Genomic DNA, 21,643 nt, shown 5'->3' on the forward strand with positions numbered 1-21,643 from the left:
TAACATCAGGTTTTTTTGTCATTGTTTTTTGCAGTGAAGAATTCAAAGCACCTGACTTCAGTGACCTCTTGCAATAAATGCCTTCAAGAACATCAAGCCTCTCATATCACCTTCCCATGCCTGAGAACAGTCACAGTGCCTGAGCCACGCATCCACTTTTATTACACTGCTTGAAATATCCACACACATACACAATCGTGCTCAAAGTGAACATAGTTCTGTTATTACTAACGCCACAATAACTGGGTTGCGGTTTAAAGTTGCAGCAACCCAGACTCCATGAGGAATCCAAATGACTTTTCACATGTAAGTCAATATCCTCAAGGTGGTCCGGATGTATGACAGATATTTCTAATTTTAAAAATTACTAGCAAAAACATCCAACCTGATCGAAAGGGTTATTTTCTTTTTCTTATATGGCTGACGCGTCTCTCAGAGCTGCATTTCAGCCTGACGTGCTCATATTTTCCCAAACCCTTAATCGAAGAAATAAGTTTGGTGATTCGATTCATCATCATACACCATTTAATTTCAGCCATCTATTCAAACAACTCGCTGTATGGTTTGTTCACATTTGGTTTTAAGTGGCAGGTTAATTAAATGTAGACCACATAGCCATGCGGTTAATAAAACCCCAATTAAATACTCGAGGACCTGCAATGTATCACCCGTAGAGCATGTGGTGGGATGTGTTTTTTTCAGTTTGTCTCCATACATTATCATGTTAAGAGTGAGGCTGGTTCTTTACAGAACACCTTGAGTCATAAGATAGATGAAAAAGCCCTCTGCTGAACCAAATTTCCATTTAAATTAGTTTCAGACGAAACCCTCTTCTTTGTGCCTAATAACACTTATAGGACACCATCAAACACATCTGGTACTTAGCATCGAATGGGTTATAGCCACTTTACAAAAGTATGGCCTTTATTACTCGACAGATTGTTTTTGGCGATCACCTGAATGAATTTTCTTTAGCTTTGTTACGTAGTGGTTCTAGAAAAAATGCTCAGATACGAGATGAGCCACGCATCAAACTGATTAAACAAACATGTCTGTGAAAAGAAAGCCGTTGTTTCAATGTATTTTTAATTAGTTATTGTTTGTTTGTGGATTTAAAGACAGACTTTGTCCACTGCCGTAAAAGGCCTCAATGATTTGTATTTCTATGTGAAACATGTAAAAACACAAGTTGAGGCTGGAAAAATGCAACTGGTATCTCATTAAACATACAATTTCTAATGAAAGACTTATACAGATATCATCTCCAAGATAACTATAAATTATGTAACATTACCTCATCTCAAAAGACAAATCTGTGGCAATTTATAAGATAACTCTTCTTCCAAGGATCCTGGGCACACACTTTTACCACTGTATAAAGTTGAAAGAAGCTATTCAGGACTGCTCAGACATCCTATAAACACTCTGTATATTTAGTTGGTGTCAATAGGAGTCATTAGTGCATCTAAATATTAATATAAGGTTTTGTTGTTCTCGTAATTTCATAAGAGTGTCAACGCGAGCATACTCGGCTGTCAACACTTCTGCTCCGAGCACAATCTAACTTTCACCTCCTCAATCCCAGTGTCACCATACACACTGACAAAACTGTCAAATCTAACAGCCATAAGGAAGATAAATGATAACATGACAGAATCATGTAATCACTATGTGGAGAAAAGTCAACTCAAAAGGAAAAATTGACACAGACATTAAGGCGGACAACAGAGAATCAACGCGTTACAAGAACTGACGGAATATACATATCATTAAGACGACTCCTGCAAAAGCTCTACAGCCCCAGTCATGGTCATCCCATCCTGAAGCATGTAGCCAACCTTGGCTCTCCCTCCTCCCCCTTGCTAGAGGTTGTGATTTATGCCAAAAACAAAAAAGCAATCCCCTTTCTTGGCATGGCACCTCGTCCAACAACGTGGGTGCTTGTCGCGGAGTCATTCGGCATTCCACTAAGGATTTAATAGCTTGAGGACCAGGGAGGCAACACTCAAATATCAGACTGGGAAGCAGCACTGCTCAAGAGGAGAGCCAAGGAGAACTGAGGTAAGTTCATCATTCATCCTAACATACTGCACCACTCTTAGTTGGAAATGTTAAGTATTTACAGTTGGCTACAGTGTTTAACTCTAATCTAGTCCAAAGATAACACTGAGTTAATGTGGCAAACAGTGGAAAACGTTTGCCTGTTAACACAACCGAGCTACCTTTCTTCTGTGGTACGTACTTGTGGCATTTTGTTCTTCAGTCATTCATATTTTTTAAAGCATTGTAGGATGGCATCTAGATTCAACTGCTTTTGACTCAAATGTGTATTTTTCAAGCTTTTTTATTATTACTCTTATGGTTAAAGTTGGAGCAAATTCAAATCTGAAGTAGTAAAGTTATCCAAGTCACATCCTGAAGGGGAAAAATTTAAATATACGATCATGTACTTCCAACAACATTAACAGCTTCTGTTCAGCGTAAATTAATGGCACATGTTTATGTAGTCGCCACATCTTAATCACACTTACATTGGTAAAGAGCCAAATCAAAATAGTTCATGAATATTCAGTATTCTATCCATATGTTTCACCACCCACAGATGGTTTTGTAAGTAAATAAGCAAAACAAAAACCATTCACGATGACTAGTGTCCTTTGGTTTAGAAAAATAATCAACTTTTCAGAAGCATCCTTCTTTCACTCTTATATTTACCATAACACTGCGAAGGGTCTACTTTGCACGTTCACTTGTTCCTCCAGTTTTTACAGCTACTGAACAAGATACATTGCAAATAATAAAACGCCTCTGCACGAAAGCAAAAAAGAGACTTTGGTAATAATCCAATTTAAGCAAACCTGCAACTCTCGACATCTACTCCATAGATAGCAACACGCTTTCTGAACATGCCCTTAGATGCATCTCCCTTTCATCATTTTTATGATGCGCTCGGTCTCTTGAGTATACCGTCCCGTGCTGTATTTCAGCGCCGGTCACATAAGCAGCTGGTGGCGTTAAACAGCAGCATGCAACACAGGCCACATAGAACCCATAAAAAACAACTCTCACACCGAGAAGGCCATTTGCTTGGACTGAAGCTCAAAATGTTTATTCAGCACAAAAATGAAATTTGTAGTTGTGTAAAGTGTGATCATATTTAGCATATATTGTACACATTTACTCGCTATATTTACAAACTTAATCACATATAAAGAGTTGGAGAGTAGTAAAGATCAATTAAATATCTCTTTTTGGTCCACAGAACACCAGAATAAGGTATTCTCAAGTGTTTAAACTTGCTTTACTGAGCAGCTTTCACTGTGGTACGAGTCACTGGTCATGTCAACAGTGATTTACAGGCATATTAAGACGTACAAGATGGGATGTTCACAGTTTTATGTGGCATGTGACGTATCGGATGACAATCCAGTTTTCTCGTCTTCCAACAGCCGTGGACCATCGACACCCTAGAATATCACGCGCCTATAATGGGTGCTGCTACGTTTGTGCAAATACTTTACATGAGAAAGGTTACGGGTAGTCAATCATATCCGGAGTAAAAGTTCAATGTGTCGACTTTGTCAACAGCCCTGTGGCAGCAGTTTTTCAACAGTTTTGGAGGGCATTTAATCATGGTTATCAATCTCACGACGTAGTTCATCCAGATTAATTTTTCTCTATAGTATGAACTTAATAGAACTCAGAAACAGTTACAACTCCAATAAGATGACTAATTATTACATTAATCTGTCTATGTTGAAAGATGCAAAGTTGAGTTCTTATGCTTAACTTAAGTGCTGAAAGAGCACTGGCAGGAAGATGTACTACCTTATTAGTGATGGTAGCGACTACATAGAGCTCAAAGGTCTTTCAGTCGGTCTGTCAGCAAGTATGAGTTTGTTTGCTGATTCACCTTAAAAGTGAGGAGCTTTACAGCTTGAGGTGACTGCTGCACTGCATTTACACCCGCTCTGACTGCTAAATCAGAGATGCATAACTCAGCTCATGTAAAATGCACAAACACATCATGCCTCTCCTCTAGCTTGCATGTGCTGACACATCAAACAGTCTGGTTCAGTGGGGTATTCTAAGTTTAGAGCATACAGTGACGATCAACAGCGCTGTTGGTGGTAGTTCAAACTCGTCTTGTGACGAGGAGAAAAAAAATGACACAGCTCAGACAGCATGAGCAATATTTAGTTTTAGGACATATTTTCCCAATCAATTTTTTCACATTTACTCTCAGCAAGGCTGCTGAGAAGGTACACCCAGTCTGTTCCAATCTATTTTCAATCAGACAGTTAAAGATACACAGTATGTATGTGTGCAGTGTTGATGTTAGTGGTCGGTGCAGATTACAATCAATATTTGGGAACACGATCATGTCTCCACCAAAGCTATTAACTAAAGACCTGGGACAACAAACAGTCCAGGGGATAACAGTAAAATCCTGCAGCTGTACCAGAACATAAATTCTAGCTCACACAGTCACCTTTACTACAAAGCTTACAAAGCTTAATTAATCAATTTAATTTGTTTCTTTGTTTTTCTTCTATATCACCTGGTTTTATGAGGTAATATTTTGACTGACAGTTTGATAATATCAACTAAATACTTTTTTATCGGCCATACGTGAGCATATGGTAACGTGACATGAAAAATGATCCCCTCTTCTGTCTCTCTGTGTTGCCTATTCAAGCCTATGCACAATTTGTCTAACTTGTTTAACGCTGAATTTTTGAAAGTTAGTCACAGAAAATATAAACTGCTGACTGACCTCACAACGATAAATAATACATAGATAATTGGGGTGAAGATGATGATGACATCAAAGTACTAAGGTCATGATGTCTCTAAGTAAATAAAAGAAAAAATACCCTTAAGATTAAAAAAACTTTACAATAAAATGAATAATTCAAATACTGTACAGTAGACGTAGAATGTATACCTTGTATTTTGATGTTTGGTATTGGTATAAAGTAAATTTCAATACTGCAATGATCAAAGTGCAGCAAGCAGCAATTTTTAATTTGCTAGTCGGGACGATTTTGTATGTCAGTCATGTGAAGTTAATATATTCCTCTATTACAGTTGTCTTTCTAAACAAATATTAGCATATCTGTAAATCCCCTTAAGCCTCAGCAACACTGATTCCGTTTCAATTAATGTTCCATCGGTCTATTTTTGTGAGGTGACATTTGTCATTCTAAGTTCAGCAATCATGTGGGCAATGAAAGATGCTATGTTCTATTAGAGGTCCCTGCTGCGGATGGAACTGACAGATCATAAAAAGGTTCATTTGATAAGCATGTAGTCATTTGAACATCAAGCCAGCATGCTGCGGCTTATGGTGACAACAAACACCCCTGCAGTAAGGATAGTTGGAGCTGGAAATTCCATCATGAGGTTGAGCTGAAATTCTATACTCCAGATTTGATTTCAAGGATTTTATTTTTGGGGAATGTGATAAACCTCAGCACGCAGACGATCGTGTTTTGTGTTGTTTTACTGCATACTGAGGGTCTGAGTCACAATCATGGCCAATGCTAATGTTTGGCAGAGGCTTTTTCAAGCAAAAAGCATTTTTCCGACCATGATAGGTTTTATCTTGTATCGTATGTTTTGAGCATTCTGTTCAAATAACCACCCCCTCCAGGATCTTGTGATCTTCAAAATAAGAACATTTTACACAAATCTATCTAATCCTAAAATTACTCAAGGAGGTTTGCATTTGTTCTATAATCTTGTCGCGTGCATTCAACTCAAATATTCAACACCACAGGAGCCCTTCTTGCTATTAATTGAGGCTCTCGGTGAAGTGAATAACATTTTTATCATTTACTCCTGCAATTTGAAATAATAAATCCATTATCTGTTGCAGTTAGGGAACTCCTGCTGAGTCTATCCGGGAATCCAAGGACCCAAGATGTTCAGAAAATCTGGCGTGAAGGATGGGACAGCCACTGGCCAAGGTAAGCAATTAAGTGGGATCTCTTTTTCTAAAGGAGTGAAGAAAGAAGAACATCAAGCTAGTGTGACTGTACAACAACTCAATGGTTAATGTTTGTTCTCTTATGCAAATCTATGAAGATCTGTTTGCAACACAGAGCTGACAAGTAACCAGAGAAAACCAGTAACCTGGACCCAGGGAGTAAACTGAGATATCCTCTGATTGGATGAGTTGATTCTATTAAGTCTTAAATCAAAAGGAGACTTTTCTCTTTGTTTTAGAAAATGGAGACAGACGATATATCATTTATTCACCTTACGTAAATGTCAAGTTTGTTTTGGAATACAGCTGGCCTAACCGTTAGGGAAGCTACAGGTACATGCACTATGTCCGGAATCAGTGAAGAAATGTGCCGTAAACAAACCTAACACAGAGCTTTCCTCTGATCAAGCCTTTCCTGATCTTCTTAACAGACTCTGACAAACTAATAATAAGATGAAACATTTCCCAGTCAGAGTCAAACAGAATTGACAGAACGAGGTTGACGAGATCCATTTGTGAATGAATCTGAAGGTGATGATGAATATATCAATTGTGCATTTTTAAATCTCTCTGACACCTCAGATGATTAATTACTTGCTATCATAACAGAAACATATCAGCCACGGAGATCTCAGCTGTCTCCAGCTGTAATACTATTAAAATCAGCTTGTTCAGGAGGTTCAAGGCCTCATTTTATCTGTTAACAACCATACTTAGACTTTACAGCTGCATGCACACATAGTCTATTCAAGGCCAGCAGGAGCTCATAAAGAGATAGACATATGTACATTGCAGACTGATTACAAGGCCACCCCAGTTGATCAACAACATGGGCTTGACATGGGCTTAAACTATGACATTGTTTAACCTGTGCTCCCAAATCTTACAATTTAGCCATTTAGTATGCAAAATGCCACTCTACTATTCTATATACTGTCCCTCCGTTTAATTATTTAAATCAAATCTGTAATCCCATTATAATGCCATGCTGACATGTGCTGTATATGCTCTTCAACGTGTGCCTTATCAGGTCCTGATGACGAGAATTATCCTGGTAAGCTTAGGGGACAAGAGAGAGGCCGTCATCAGCTGTCGGTTTTCCCTCCTGACTGCTCACGAAGGCATGAAGAACTGATATGCAATGGATTTATTAATAAACTATATGAGCGCACATATAGTTTGTGCGTGGATATGTAGGTGCATCACTACATATCTGTTCTCAGGTTGATTTTCAGGCATGGATTCTCATGGACAGGATTTAAAAAGATAAAGTTGTCAATGTGAATATATTGAATATGTCACATACGTACAGCTGTTACAGATTATAAACTGATACAGGGAGTAACAATAAACATTCTAATATGTTGTGTATTAGAATGTGTTTCAGCGTGATTTACGTGGTTGATGAATGGATTAAAAAGCAGCAACAGGTTTTTGAGGGTTGGATGGTCATGTTTTCATTCTCCTCTCTTTTTAAGTGTTAAATGTATTGCCGCTGACATTTCATTTTTTGATGCCAACAGTGGGGATCAAGAAAAAATCTAGGGTCCCCGGGGTGATGATTACACAGTTTATCGAGTCGCTGCCAGAGGGAAAGAGCCATCCAGACTTCACCCGCAAGCCGATTGCTTTGACCATCCAAGAGGGTAGGACTGATAGTATAAGAATAATTTTAACATTAACATCACAGAATATTCCAACCTAAAATTTCCATGATTCTGCATAATGGATTAGATCCATGACTTTTTGTGCAATGGGCCAGTGGGAGCAGAGCTATGCCATTCAACACCCACACTTCTGTGTCAGTCAGATAGAATTTAACGCATACTGACTTCAATTTAATCCAGGAAAAGTGATAAGATTATCAAAAGTCTTTGCTGATATCATTTTTGCATTTGGCAAATTCTGTGGTCTTATAAAGGAATCAAGCAGTCTATGTAATTATCGTATATAATACAAGTCAGTAATCATACTTAATATCAGATATAGTTAAATAAATATACTTGCATCTTTTTAAAAAGATAAATAAATAAAGAACACGTGGTGACCTTGTCTATCTTTTCTTACAGGCAAATTCGCTTTTTTCAAAGCCATTGTCACTGGAGACCCACAGCCGACCGTAACATGGAGCAGAAATAATGGAGATGTGTCTGATACATCAAGATACCAGACTAAATATGATCCCAATTCCAACGAGCATACATTCGAGGCAAGTGATACAGGCTATCCAATCGCAGTGATGCTATACAGCAACATGCTGATATAAAGGAGTGGTAAAAATAGCACAGAGAAAAATAGATAAATAAGAAGCGAAGGAGAGGGAGAAAAATAAGCAGCTATTTGATTACATTAAAGTCTTCCACCCCATCTGTGTGCTTTGCCAGTTGCTTTTTCTACAATAAGTGATTTTACTCATCCTCAGAGGAGAACACTGAACTAAGTCAGCTTGATGAAATGGGCTGCAGTGGACATGTCTACTCACATACCCTGTCAACTTACTGCTACCAATCAAGCAGCAAGAGGAGTCTGTAATTGTACCAGAGTATTTCAGTGAAACTGGTCTGTCATATACAAGATGTCACGGGGATACATATTATTTAACTATTGCTTGTTTTTTGCTCCGAAACTACTACCGACCTACCCATATGGGTCATTTTGCAGTTGCCAGGATGACAATGGGAAGTTTGTTGAGCAGCCCATCCTTGCGAGAAAAACACTTTTTGATTGTTGACTTGTTTAACTTAAGTAAGTTGATGTAAGTTAACTTGCATAATGTACATCACGTACTGATATTATGCTACTTGCACAAGGTAACACACAAATTTGAATCCAAACCATGACCACTTTGAAACCTAACCAAAGTGTTAATTAAAGGTGAAGGAACAGAGGATGTCGTTCACCGTACAGATTGTAAAGCCCACTGAGACAATGTGAATCGTGGTCTTGAAAAATAACAATAAAATTGACTTGAAACATGTAACGTAACGTAACGTTACGTAACCTAACCTAACTTTTAGCCGAACTTGTAACGTAACCAACCTACTCTGACCTTTTGATATCAGGACATACTGAAATAAACCCACAGATAGATTTATTAATTGATGTTAACCTTTACTACCTTTATATTGATAAATAGCCAATAACTGGTAAACTATAATAGGTCGACTATACAGGCGAGTGAGTTTTGGCAACTTAACATCATGTATTGCATATTAACTAGTTAGCAGGCAAGCAGAAGTTCTAAAAGTTTTCCAAAAGTAATGGATACATGGTTGGAAAATGTAGCTTATTCCAATCCAAGTGGTGGCGGTATTATAACCAGAAAAAAACAGACCGAGCTTAGCACACATTATCTACTTTTCTGATAAAATTCCACTCTGAATATCCAAATTAAAATCAAAACAACTTCAACAAATGGTGTCAATTATCTGGCACTTAAGCTGATCTGACAGGGCTGCAGGGTGCACTTAACACATTCGATAAAAAAGTCTGTGAACTGGTTTAAATCATTGAAATCAACCACAAAGTCAACAACTTTACCCGCTGGCTCCATTATATTAAGCATGTCTCTTATCTTCCAGATGCCAAATGTCCAACCAGATCAAGCTGACACCTATAAATGCTTCGCTGTGAATGAATTTGGACAAGCCGTGGTCACAGTTGTTCTGAATGTTATTGAAGGTAAGGACTGTTTGCTTGCTATTGATATGTGAAATTAATGTAAGCAATATTATGCAGAGTGATGTAATCTGACATGGCAAACACATTCAAGCCTCTTCCCAAATCTACTTCAAATTGAGCACACTTGATCCAAATTGACACTTCACTACTTCAAATCCTGTTGCGTATTACACTCACCCAGTACTCGCTGTATCACTCAGTAGTCCCTCTTGTATGTTAATTACATGATTATATTAATAACGAGAGTACCCTCTTCTGTTTTCAGTTGGTTACAAAAAGAATAAAGCAAAACAACCAGCAGCCGAAGCCATCGATGGGAATTTCAAAACTGTCCTAAAAAGAAAAAGGCAGGTTTGAGTCAAATATGTTGATAGAGTTCTGTATTCAATAGATTTCTGTAATTCTTCATCTACATGTGCCTTATTTTAAATTCCAGCAAGATCCGTCCGAAAGCTGAGCAAGAGAGAAAAGAGGGTGAGATTGATCCTAAATTTTGGGAGCTCCTAATTAGTGCTGACAAGAAAGATTATGAGAGTATCTGTGCGGAGTTTGGTGTGACTGACTTTCGCTGGATGCTCAAGAAACTGAATGAGATGAAGAAAGAAAGGGAGGAAGAACAAGCTCAGGTCTGTCATTTGTGATGTTTAAATATTGATGTCAACTACACATGCTTAGACAAATTCTAAAAAGGAGTTCACTCCATTAAAGATACTTCTATAACTAATCTAATTTGAAATATTGCTCATTTGCTTTCAATTTTGTTCTGTTTTTGTTCAGTTTGTCAAAAGCTTGTCCAACCTGAAACCTATTCAAGTCAATGCAGATGGTACTGCGTCCTTTGAGATTGACATGGACCTTCTTGATCCAAGCAGCTCCATATTCCTGTACAAGGTTAGTGTGAAAACACAGCTATAACTCTTCTACACAATAGGTCAAGAAGTTGCCCAAATCATTGGTTTCATCCTTCAGGGTCCCTGAATTACAACAATTCTTTTACTTTCAGCCAGTGGTTCAACATCATTGGACAGGTCTCCTTGTAAACTCATACCTCTGAGACCTAACCCTAAACCTAACCCTATAATTTTACAACATAATGTTTAGTGTACAGTATATACTAGAGCTTATCGCTTTTAGTACAGAAAAATGTTCTGATGAACAATTCTACTTAACTGACTGTTATTTCTCCAGCATTCATCTTGCCGATTCGTTTTGCAAGCAAAAACATCCCAAAAGGAAATTATTCTGTATATTTCCCCCACAGGATGGTGTAATGGTTCCATATACAAAGGAGCTGGGAGATAAGATGAAGCACGGCCTAAAACAAGTGGGGAGAAAGTATATTTTCAGTATGAGGGACCTTATGCCAGATGATGCTGGACTGTACCAGTTGGATGTAGAGGACGTGAATATGTTTTCCACTGAATTTAAAAGTACATTTTCCAGACAACATTTTCAATGCATAACAAAAAACACTAACAATAAAATGAATAAAAGTAACTCGGTTTTTATATGTTTTATATTTCAGTCCCTATGGTGGATTTTTTGGTGAAACTCCAGGAGGTGAAGGCAACGGAGAGAGAAGATGCTGTTTTTGAGTGTGTTCTGTCAAATCCCTTCTCCAAGATTTTGTGGTTTGGCAAGAATTTACCACTGGAACAGGGGGATAAATATGATATCGAGGTCTCAGAAGACAAACTCATTCATAGGCTGGTGGTCAAAGACTGCATGATAGTAGACAAAGGAATTTATTCAGCATGTGCAGGAATAAAATCTTGCAATGCATGGCTGGTTGTTGAAGGTAAGATATCATATTCTGCCAAAAGATTTACTGACAATATCTAAAGAATAATCTGTCATTCTTAAGTAATCTTTTTCTTCTTTTTGTTTTCCAATTCAGCTGATAAAGATGCACAAAAGGGCAAGAAAACAGCAAGGAAAACAACGAGAGCAGGCGGATCTGGTGTGGATCTCCAAAAGATTGCAGAGGAACAGCAAGTCAAATTAGTGAAGGACAGAGAGGAAAGGAAAGAACAGATTAAGGCTGTGAAAGAAGCTGCTGCAGCTGCACCCCCACCTGAAACCCCTCCAGCTCCTGCACCCACAGAGGCTCCAGCACCAAAAGCCCCCGAATCAAGTAAGATTACTGACAACAGGGTTAATGAAAAAGTGTGTGGAAGTCACAAATAAAGAGGCTATATTGGCAAAATCAATGCCTGAAATTCAGATTAATACTTATTTGGTTATCAAACCTGTAATTCTTTTGATTCATTCATTAGTTGTAACAACTTGATTTGCAATTTAAAAAGTTGCGATAATAATTTGTTGACATGGCAATCACTAACTTGTTTTAATGAATGTCCTAAAAAGAACCAGCATCGGCACCAGCACCACCGGTTGTGGAGGTCCCAAGGATTGGTAAGAAATTTGAATGGCTGTGACAATCCTGCATGCATTCAGATGTGAATATGACAGCCAGTTGAAATATAACAGTTTTTCTTTACCCTGATATTAAAAAAAAAAAATTATAATAAAAAAAAAATTATAATCAAAAAATTATATATATATATTTAAATATCTGCATCAAGTTTTCAAATCATGCCGAGGACACTGTATTGTTTTGACTTTTGCTGCATTCATGTGCTCGTCAGATGGTCCCATTTCCTGAGTTGGGAAGTCGTTCTTCTGACGACAGCATGTTCATGTGCGTCATGTCAGGATGTGGGATCGTTTAAACATCATGTCACAGCTGTTTCCAGTATTTGAGTGACAAGGAAGCGCAAAGGAAACCATACAATGCATGACTTTGGTAAAAGTTTCTTACCCAATGTATGCTGTCACCATGTTTCAACGTCATAAGACATCAACTCAGCAACTTGTGTATCAAGATGTTCGTTGACCTTCCTAGTTGTTGTTCCGACTTGAGATGTTTTCTACATGAATTTTCTCGGTTGGAAAAACATTTTTCAAGCAAATGAATGCACTACTCTTATATGTTGTGTTGTCAGCTCATTATGTGATTGTCTGCCATTGTTATGTCAGGTTTTGTTTCATATCACTAAGATTTACTGTTACAATCAATATTCTGAGGATCGCTATTGACATAGGCTGCTATGCCACCACAAAGTCATTTACTGTGGTCTGCACCTTGCTGAATGATTAAATCTTACTTTTGTGTTTTGGTTCATGATACTGTGTCCTGCAGTATGCTCAGAATCATGCTCAAAATTACAGCATGGGAATTAATTAATTCAGATTCTTCTCACCTGACCACAATTTACTGTTTAAAGACTGCATCACATTTTCTTAGAGATGTATCAGTGGGTAATTTACAAAGAAATTGATTTCTGTTAAAGGCACCATAGCAGTGCCTTGCATCCATTTTCATAAGAGTTACATCCACTCTTTTTCAAAGCATGCCGTAGTTTCTAAGATTTTTAGGATTGTTACCCACCATTGAATAAGAAGCCACTCATTCATTTCAGTGCCATATAGACGTAATTTTAGCATGCCTGTGTTAGGTGATTCATCTCCGCATTATGTCTGGTCTTATTGTTAATGCTGTATCGCAGTGTCTTTTTATGTGAAGACTGGTTGGAACAGTAAACAAAGAGGACCTTAACATAGATTACCTACAGTACTTAAAAAACAATATGTAGATAATGGCATTTTGTGTAATTTGGTGCCCACCAAAGTTCCTGACTACAACACCATTGTCAGAAATAAAAATCCCAGGTCTGTCACAATTTCTCAAGCATAATATAGGTGCTGATTTCAAGCAAAAGTCATTACGTACTGAAAGTACCTGGTGCAGAAACAAGCATTATGTAGGCATAATGACTGAGACAGACACACCATTCACCCCATTACAAGAAACTGTACAATCAAAAAGATTTTGAAGCTGATATTTTAAGGTAAAAAGTTATAGATGTTCATAGTCTTAATTATTTTCAGTTTCAGTATTTCAACAGAAAAGTTCAAACCGATGAAAAGACATCACCTCTTCCCCCTCACTGAGCATTTGAGAGAATATGATAATATGAGACGCCCTGAACCATATCCCATCCTCCATAACTGCAGTTCTGAAAAAGATAACTATGCACCACAGCCACACATACCACGCCCATCATTTAAAAGAAAAAGTGGAGCTGATTCTAATTAAGTTCGTCACATTTCTGTAAGTTCAGACCTGACAATATTATCGGACTCCAAACCACCACGATTGTGGAAGTAATTATATTACCTGTGAGGGGCATAACTTTGGCAGGTAGCTAAAGCCTGTAGATGACTTTCTTATATTTCATCGCCCTAAAAATGTTATTTTATCCATAGAGTGCATTAACGCAAACTGTTAAACTTTGAACCTTATAACATTTTTATTTGTATGTAATTAGCTGAAAAGGAAGTGAGAATTTAATTTAGCATCATTTAAACATGATGCACTGAAATAAATGTATCTTTGAAGTGAAGATATAAAGAAATTGTTTTATGAAACATGTTTTTTTTATATTTATAAAACAGTATCAGGTATCTACCAAGGAAAGTACAGTTTACAACCATATACTATTCTTATGTGTTTTTTGTTTTTTTTAAAAAGAAGACCAATGAGAACTGATCATAGTATCAGGTATCTACCAAGGATAGTTTGCATTTAAAGAAAACTTTTAAATGACCCCACCAACTCATCTTTCTGTAGGAATAAAGCATTAACACTATGGCATTCTTTGAAAAATGGAAAAAGTAGTTTCACACTAGATTTCACAACGTCTGTGACCTATCGCTGATATGTCAGTCTGACAAATCCTCAGAAGCAGCAGCTGGAGACTCGGGGAGTGGTAAGAGAGACTGTAGTGCATACTAAATTGAGAAGTTAATTTACTAAATCAAATGACTTACTCTTATTATTGCTGTTAGGCCACTCAGCTGAGGAAGCCACTGGTGGAGAAAGGCTTGATCAACCACTTGCAGATGCAAGAAGTGGTATGCGAGATATGAAATACTGAAAGTATAATAGTAACACAAATATTAATAGACTAATAAAATAACTTTTTATTTGCTTCAGTAGAACAAGAGTTGAGTTTTTAAATTAACAAATCAAAATGTAACCATCAATAACAATCACTTATCATATTCCCTTTAACATCCTAGTTGCCTATTACATTTTTCTTTTAAAGGCAGAATGAGTAGGAGTTTCCTTAAATCCAAGCCTGCATTTTCTTATTTTGCTGTTCGGAACATTTCTGGACATTAGACATTTGGACAGTTGCTGTATTGCCCCCAGCAAATAACGGCATGCTGGGTATGGGGGGGGGGGGGGGGGGGGTCGCCATAAAAACATAGCAACCGGGCGCCAGATTGTAAGCATGCATCCAAGAACACCCATGGAGCCACGGGGGGGAAGGAGCCGACTTTGAATGTGGTGTTTACAAACTCTACCAAAATATCTTACTCATTCTGCCTTCTGTCAAATGCCACTTTATGTATGAAAAGGTGTGAAATAACACAACAACAGGGATTTATTATAACCTGCATGTTTGAACACCAATCTTAGTGTTATACTGGTCCAAAGACTCTCACTGTTCAAATGTGTTCATGTCTTCTTAGAAAGTCTTGTGAGCCCGCCTGGTTTTTGTTAACATTTGCAAAACTTTGTGTTCGCCAGTTGTCATTGTGCCTGCTTTTGATATTGTTAAGTTGCTTTGTTACGAATGTTTGTCACAAAATTTCAAACCTGATCAACATTTACCTAACATGTGTACCACATATATCAAAAAACAGTGGAAAGTAGGGTGAAGTTTTGTAGTCCACAGAACCTTTCTGGAGCTGTTAAAACATAGCTAGTAAAAAACATAGAATGAAAATAAAAAAAGATGAGGTTCGTGGAATGGGTAAAATGGTTTCATACAGCTTATCTGGAAGCTCAGAGATCCCAAATTAATTTATATGTTATTCATACCCTTTTTTGTTGAAATCTTCAATGTAGTTGCTAAGCTAAAAGCGTTAGCATTCAACCCTGTCTGAAGTGGGTGCATTGAGCTTGATCTTGATATGGTATTTCGTTTTTTTCGGTCCCAAGCTTCTTCAGTTGTTTACAAGTGCTGCAGTGCTGTTTTGTTGTCAAGAATTTTTTTGTGGACTGCTAGATTTTACCTGACTTCCAGTTGGCATGGGGTGACTAAAATGACCGATTTTCATTTTTAGGTGAAGTTTTCTTTTCAGTAAGTTTCACACTCTTAATTCCTTCTCTCCTTTTTAAAGCTTAACACTAACCTTTTTCTTTTAGCTGAACTCTGACTTTATTCACAAGTAGACATTAATAGTCACTAACCATATAACCACTTAATATCAACAAGCATGTTTATAGGAAGAAAATAGAAGCATGTGTGCAGGTAATTAATTTATTCTGTACTTTGATTTAGTATACATATAAACCTAGACCAAAAGCTGCTGCACAGGAATATGCAAAGTGGAGAGTAACTTTGTTTTATTTTTCTCAGAGCCTGTAATTACCGGTGGACTCTCTGATATTTACGCTCTTCGTGGAAACCCTGCTGAATTAAGTGTGACGATGAACATCGACAGTGACGGCGGCTGGTTCAAAGATGGAGAGCAGGTATAGCCCATGATTTAGAAAATTTCCTATATACTTGAAATATGTCTTTGTACAAAAAGCTTTTCATAACTTATTTTTTTAATATTATAAACAACCTACTTAAGCCAAAAGTAACAGATAGTCTTGTGTCTTAAGATGGGAGTTTTTAGTAATGTAAAACAGGACTAAAGTTAATTTCCTTTTTCATTTAACTTTTGATTTGCTAGTTAAACTCAGGTGCTGGGGTCGCCATAAAAAAAGACGGAACCTCTCACAAGCTGAATATTCGAAGCTGCAGAGATGATGACTCTGGAGTTTATCGTTTTGTATCAGGGGATCTGAGTACACAAGGAAAGGTCACTGTTGGAGGTATAATTTACTAAATCTATTACAGATCAAACAGTATATCAAATGACCCAACAGTTACTGTGTATATAACTGAAATGTTTTTTACAGATGTACCTGAATTTGACCCAGACGACCTTCACAAGTTCTCCAAACCTGTGATCATAAGAGTCGGCCAGAACGCTGCTTTCAAGATGCCCTTTCCTCCTCAGGAGTCTTTGGTGGTCAGTTGGTTTAAAGATGGTACTGAACTCAAAGACGGAGGAGGAATTAAGATAGTGAGGGAGCCCAATCACAGCCGGCTGCTGCTCAAAGACTGCCTGCGGACAGACGCAGGGGAAATAAAGATACAACTGAAAAACCCATTTGGCGCTGTGGAGGCCACATCTCGACTTATTGTGCTTGGTACAAAACAATACAAAGAAATCTAATGAGAAAAGTGAAACATAATGAAAGATAAAAACATGACATTACCAAAATTCACAGCCATGTTCACACGTTAACAAAACTTACACCTAACAAAGCACATTCTGAAATTCAAAACCTTGTTTTTGTAACAGATCGGCCAGGACCACCTGAGGGTCCCGTGGAGACTGTTGAAACCACTTCATCCATCATTGAGATTAAATGGAGCCCTCCGAAAGACGACGGTGGCTCTGCTGTCACGAACTACATCATAGAGCGGCAGCAGGCAGGGCAGAGTCTGTGGACAAAACTTGGGGACGTCTCAGCTGACAAGACCTCCTTCAGAGACAGGAATGTGACTCATGGAAAGAAATACAACTACCGCATCTACGCTGAAAACCCAGAGGGCCTCAGTGACTCCCTGGAGACAGCTGATAGCATTATGGCTGGCATAATGAGTGAGTGTAGAAAAAAGAAGTCTCATTTAGCATTCCTCAGCAAAACCCCTGTTATCTCCCTCAGGTTGTAATAAATGAAAATGCCCCTGGAAAGGTTTTCTGATTGCTTCAAATCGTTTATCATTGACACTATTTAGTCACTGTAGAACACCCATCTTTTATCATTGCTGTAATAGCTGCTCTATCTCCGACAGGAATAGTTTGCAATATCCTGCAGTAACAACATGTAGATGTCTTTAACTTATTCCATATCTTTAATTACCTCTTAATTATTAATAATGAGCTTACTTGATTAATTGGACATGTCATTCTGTAGTACTCTCTGGTCCACCTGGTGCTCCCACTGTGGTGAGTGCCTCCAAGACCTGCATCAAGTTGACCTGGACCCCTCCAGAGGACGACAGAGGAGTACCGGTCATTGGTTACCAACTAGAGAAACGGAAGAAAGACACGAATCAGTGGATTGCCTTGAATGCAGTTAATGAACCTATTGAAGGTTGGCCAGGAACACGTACCACATACTAAAGGAAAATTTGCTTCAATTTCATTCATTCTGTTTTTTCATTCCTGGAATGCTATTAATCTTTTTTCCAGACGTGAGCTATGCAGTTAAGGATGTTACTGAGGGAGCGGAGTACGAGTTCAGGGTTTCAGCAATCAATGAGTCAGGAGCTGGAGATCCTAGCCCTCCCTCTGCAATGGTGTGTGCAAAGAATCCCAACAGTAAGTAGTGAACTTCCTTCGTTGTGCATATAAACGATTTTGGTCCAGAGCAATGTTTGTCTGCCATCTGCATTTCATGTTTTTATTTTTTCATCCAGTGAGACCTTGTTTTAAAGACCCAGAGGACTTCATTGTTGTCAGAGCTGGAAATTCTGCACGTATCAAAATTTGCTATGAGGTAGGAATTAGCATAAAAGCTTGTAAGCATAACCAAGCTTCTCTTCCATGGTATGAATCCTAAATCTAGCTCTTTCCTCAGAGTTCTGTATTTTGTAACTTATTCCCCCATTCCATCCATGTCATATTCCTGAGTGATGGGTTTGTGACATGACTGCATATACCTCACGCTTTATTTCGTTTATCCGATATTGATGTCTCCAGGCTGAACCTCCACCACAGATCACTTGGCTGAAGGATGATGAGCCAATATCCCCGTGGACTCATGTCATCAATACAGAGGGAATGTCTCAGCTTGTTATACCGTCATCAAAGCGCTCGGATTCAGCCATTTACACGATCATAGCCAAAAACTCTGTGGGTGAGGCTTCATTCGACATTGAGGTTAGAGTCACAGGTAAGGACAAATATTAGAGCAGAAAAGTTGTGGAAACAGCAGTGATATTTTTGTCCTGAAACTACCGGTGGCAATTATTTCATGCTGATATTAGCTGCATGTTGTCTTGACAATCCTCAGGTCTCTAAATGAGGCGTTCATCTGTAGGAGATTAATTTAATCTCGCTCGAATTGTGTTCCTCTGTCCAGGGGAGAACATCATTTATATCAACATTGGACAACATTAATTGGGTAACATTTCACCAATTATATGCAAATGACACACCAATGTATTGGCAACCCAATGTCAAACCCTGATTAAAACTAAACCACTTCCAAATGGAATGAGAAAACATAATTCTTACAGTGTAACATGCAGTAATAGAATATGATTAACTTATATCAGCTGTCAAATGCAAATTAAATCCTTGGCTGTGTAAAATCCCACAGCGGAGTGAAATGTCTCTTGAGTAAGGTGAGATTGTGCAAGGTCTCAAGGTCTCAGTGCAGTCTCATTATAAAGAAATTAATGTAAGCTGCTCCAAATACGTGGTAGACAGGACAAATGTTTAGAATATGATTTTTCCTCCTCCTCCACTAACTAAGATTCTCTGCTTCTAATCGCATTTCCTTGCTAGATGAACCCAAGACTCCAGGGCCAGTTGAGCTTGAGCAAACAGTCCAGGGAAAAGTGGTGGTGTCATGGGCTCCCTCCCCAGACCAGGAGCTTGACGACCGGCTGTACTATGTGGTTTCTCAACATGACTCCAACATCAGAATGTGGAAGACAGTAGCAGACCGCCTCTTCACGAACACATACACAGCCATCAACATTAACCCTGGCACAGAGTACCATTTCCGGATCTACGCCAAGAACGATGTGGGCCTCTCGGATCCATCTCAGTCACCTACATGGGGCGTCAACAGCAACAGAGGTGGGTTATTGTAGTTGTGCTAGTTTAGTGGTTAAATTAATCCATTACAACAAATCACAACATACACGGCACATGGTAGTTTGACAGTTTTATGTGTAATCAGATATATTTCTGGACAGGGTGTCTCGCAATCCTTAGCACTGACATCTATGCCACTGTCAGACTATGGCATCAGATTTTTTGAAGATCAACAGATCATTAAAAAAATACCACCCTTCAGGGATTACACAATAAACAAAAAAAAGGAAGAAAATCAGCTTCTCCTTTGGTTTTTCAAATATTTCCCAAGTCAACCCTCAGTTCTTCCTCTATGAGTAAATCCTCTTTCCAAACAAATCAATAAAGGATCTCTGAAAAAAGAGAAATAAACCCAACATCTCCAAGGCTGAGTTAACTTCAGGGCCAGTCAGTTGGTGGTCTTCATAAGGTCTTATTGACATAGCATCACAACATCGGTAGAAAAGACACTTGCTTTTTTTAAATTAAATCACAGTAATCACAATCTCGCAATTGTTCATTGCACACAACCTATTATTTTAGATCTGGGTAATACAACTGCATGTCTTAGATGTTGTGGAACATTGTTGCTGTGATTATCATGCGACCTTAATGCTAACTTTGAATCCTTACCCTCTGATTTTTTTTCTCATCAAGTCCAAATTACCTCAAATGGAGTTAACTCAACAGAGTTGAGCTTTGAGAGGCCTCCATCCATCTTGGTCCCTCTGAAAGTCCACACACCACCTAAAGGTTATCAACTCTACATGACATGTGCCGTCAGAGGATGCCCTACACCCACGGTGTCTTGGTACCTGAACGACATCTGCATCAACTCCGACAGCAACTATTACATGACCAACTCGTTTGGTGTGTGCTCCATGTACATTCTCAGAGTCCGATCGAAGGACAGCGGTGATTACAAAGTTGTTGCAGTAAACCCTCTTGGAAAAGCAGAGTGTTCGACAAAACTTACTGTTAGAGGTAAGGTTTAACTTTAAAATCACTCAGATCTTTATCAGCATTACCCGTTTTGGTTTATTCTACTAACGATCATTTTTGTCTCTGCTTTTTCTCCACAGATTAAAATGACATGACGGCTTCATGCGACTTTTCCCCCTACTGAGATATTCAAGGAAGTGGAATGGTGTGTTTTTCTGTGTAGATTGAATTGACAGCATAGGATACCTTTATGTGAAGTGCTGGTAAAACAATCAAACACACAAAAGATTGTCTGAATGCTAATTTATTAAATTCATTTGAAATGTGACTGATTTACAATTGTTACTTTGTCAACAGAAATAATAACCATGTAGCATGAATGAAGTGGCAAACTGTAGCACAAAGACATCTGTCTAATTTTCAAGCTCTTGTAACGACTGCAATAAATCAACAAACTGACACTAATGTGTAGTGTTCCTTTGTGTTCTTTACAAATGTTCTTCACTCACTTCGCTGACAGAAACCAACAATTTAAATCATTCAAGCAACAGATGCTTCCAGCATGTGTTTCCAGTAGCACAAAGGTCCAATATCTTTGTGACACAATGCACATTCCAGTACTATATTAAGCCTTTATAAACCAAGTGCATATTTTCGTTACATTTCCATATAGACACCTGAGCTTTCCAGTGAATTGTCTATAAGAAAATCCTCGGCCACAAAACCTTTATTAAGGCCTTTCTTATTTCTATAGTCAAATGACCATAAGTGGTCTTTCAGTGTGCCTACTGTTGGTATAGAACTCAAAGACTTAAACATATATTTCACTGACAAGGCCAACACATATTAAGTCCATACAGTACTATGACAGCGATAACACATTCAATGCTGCAGAATTCAACTCTTTGACTAAAACGTACCACCAAGATACCTGTTCAAATTCAGAATAAGAATCAGAATTTCTTTATTTGTCCTGCAAACAGGGAAATTTCTGTGTCACTGCAGAAAAAAATAAACAATATA

At 38.2% G+C, this 21,643-nt stretch overlaps 1 protein-coding gene across 3 annotated transcripts; it reads left to right on the forward strand.

The window, feature by feature from the left end:
* The first annotated feature begins 1,947 nt into the window (after positions 1 to 1,947).
* On the forward strand, positions 1,948 to 21,085 carry LOC115584103 (immunoglobulin-like and fibronectin type III domain-containing protein 1). 3 transcript variants are annotated; one of them, XM_030421512.1, is made up of 25 exons: positions 1,948 to 2,061; positions 5,882 to 5,972; positions 7,023 to 7,046; positions 7,516 to 7,638; positions 8,062 to 8,201; positions 9,574 to 9,673; positions 9,939 to 10,020; positions 10,110 to 10,299; positions 10,451 to 10,564; positions 10,935 to 11,103; positions 11,199 to 11,471; positions 11,571 to 11,807; positions 12,041 to 12,088; positions 14,585 to 14,650; positions 16,168 to 16,283; positions 16,490 to 16,631; positions 16,719 to 17,012; positions 17,168 to 17,470; positions 17,787 to 17,966; positions 18,065 to 18,193; positions 18,292 to 18,371; positions 18,575 to 18,767; positions 19,385 to 19,681; positions 20,336 to 20,662; positions 20,761 to 21,085. In XM_030421512.1, the coding sequence occupies exons 2-25, from the start codon at positions 5,927 to 5,929 to the stop codon at positions 20,763 to 20,765; spliced, it is 3,678 nt and encodes a 1,225-aa protein (XP_030277372.1). In that variant the 5' UTR covers positions 1,948 to 2,061; positions 5,882 to 5,926; the 3' UTR covers positions 20,766 to 21,085. The 3 variants fall into 3 exon arrangements, with proteins under 3 accessions (XP_030277372.1, XP_030277373.1, XP_030277374.1); XM_030421513.1 differs by lacking the exon at positions 7,023 to 7,046; XM_030421514.1 differs by lacking the exon at positions 14,585 to 14,650 and having other exon boundaries at positions 1,949 to 2,061.
* The last annotated feature ends 558 nt before the right edge of the window (positions 21,086 to 21,643 follow it).

Source organism: Sparus aurata, chromosome 6 (assembly GCF_900880675.1).
Source record: "Sparus aurata chromosome 6, fSpaAur1.1, whole genome shotgun sequence".
In the NCBI taxonomy this organism is placed as follows: Eukaryota; Metazoa; Chordata; class Actinopteri; order Spariformes; family Sparidae; genus Sparus; species Sparus aurata.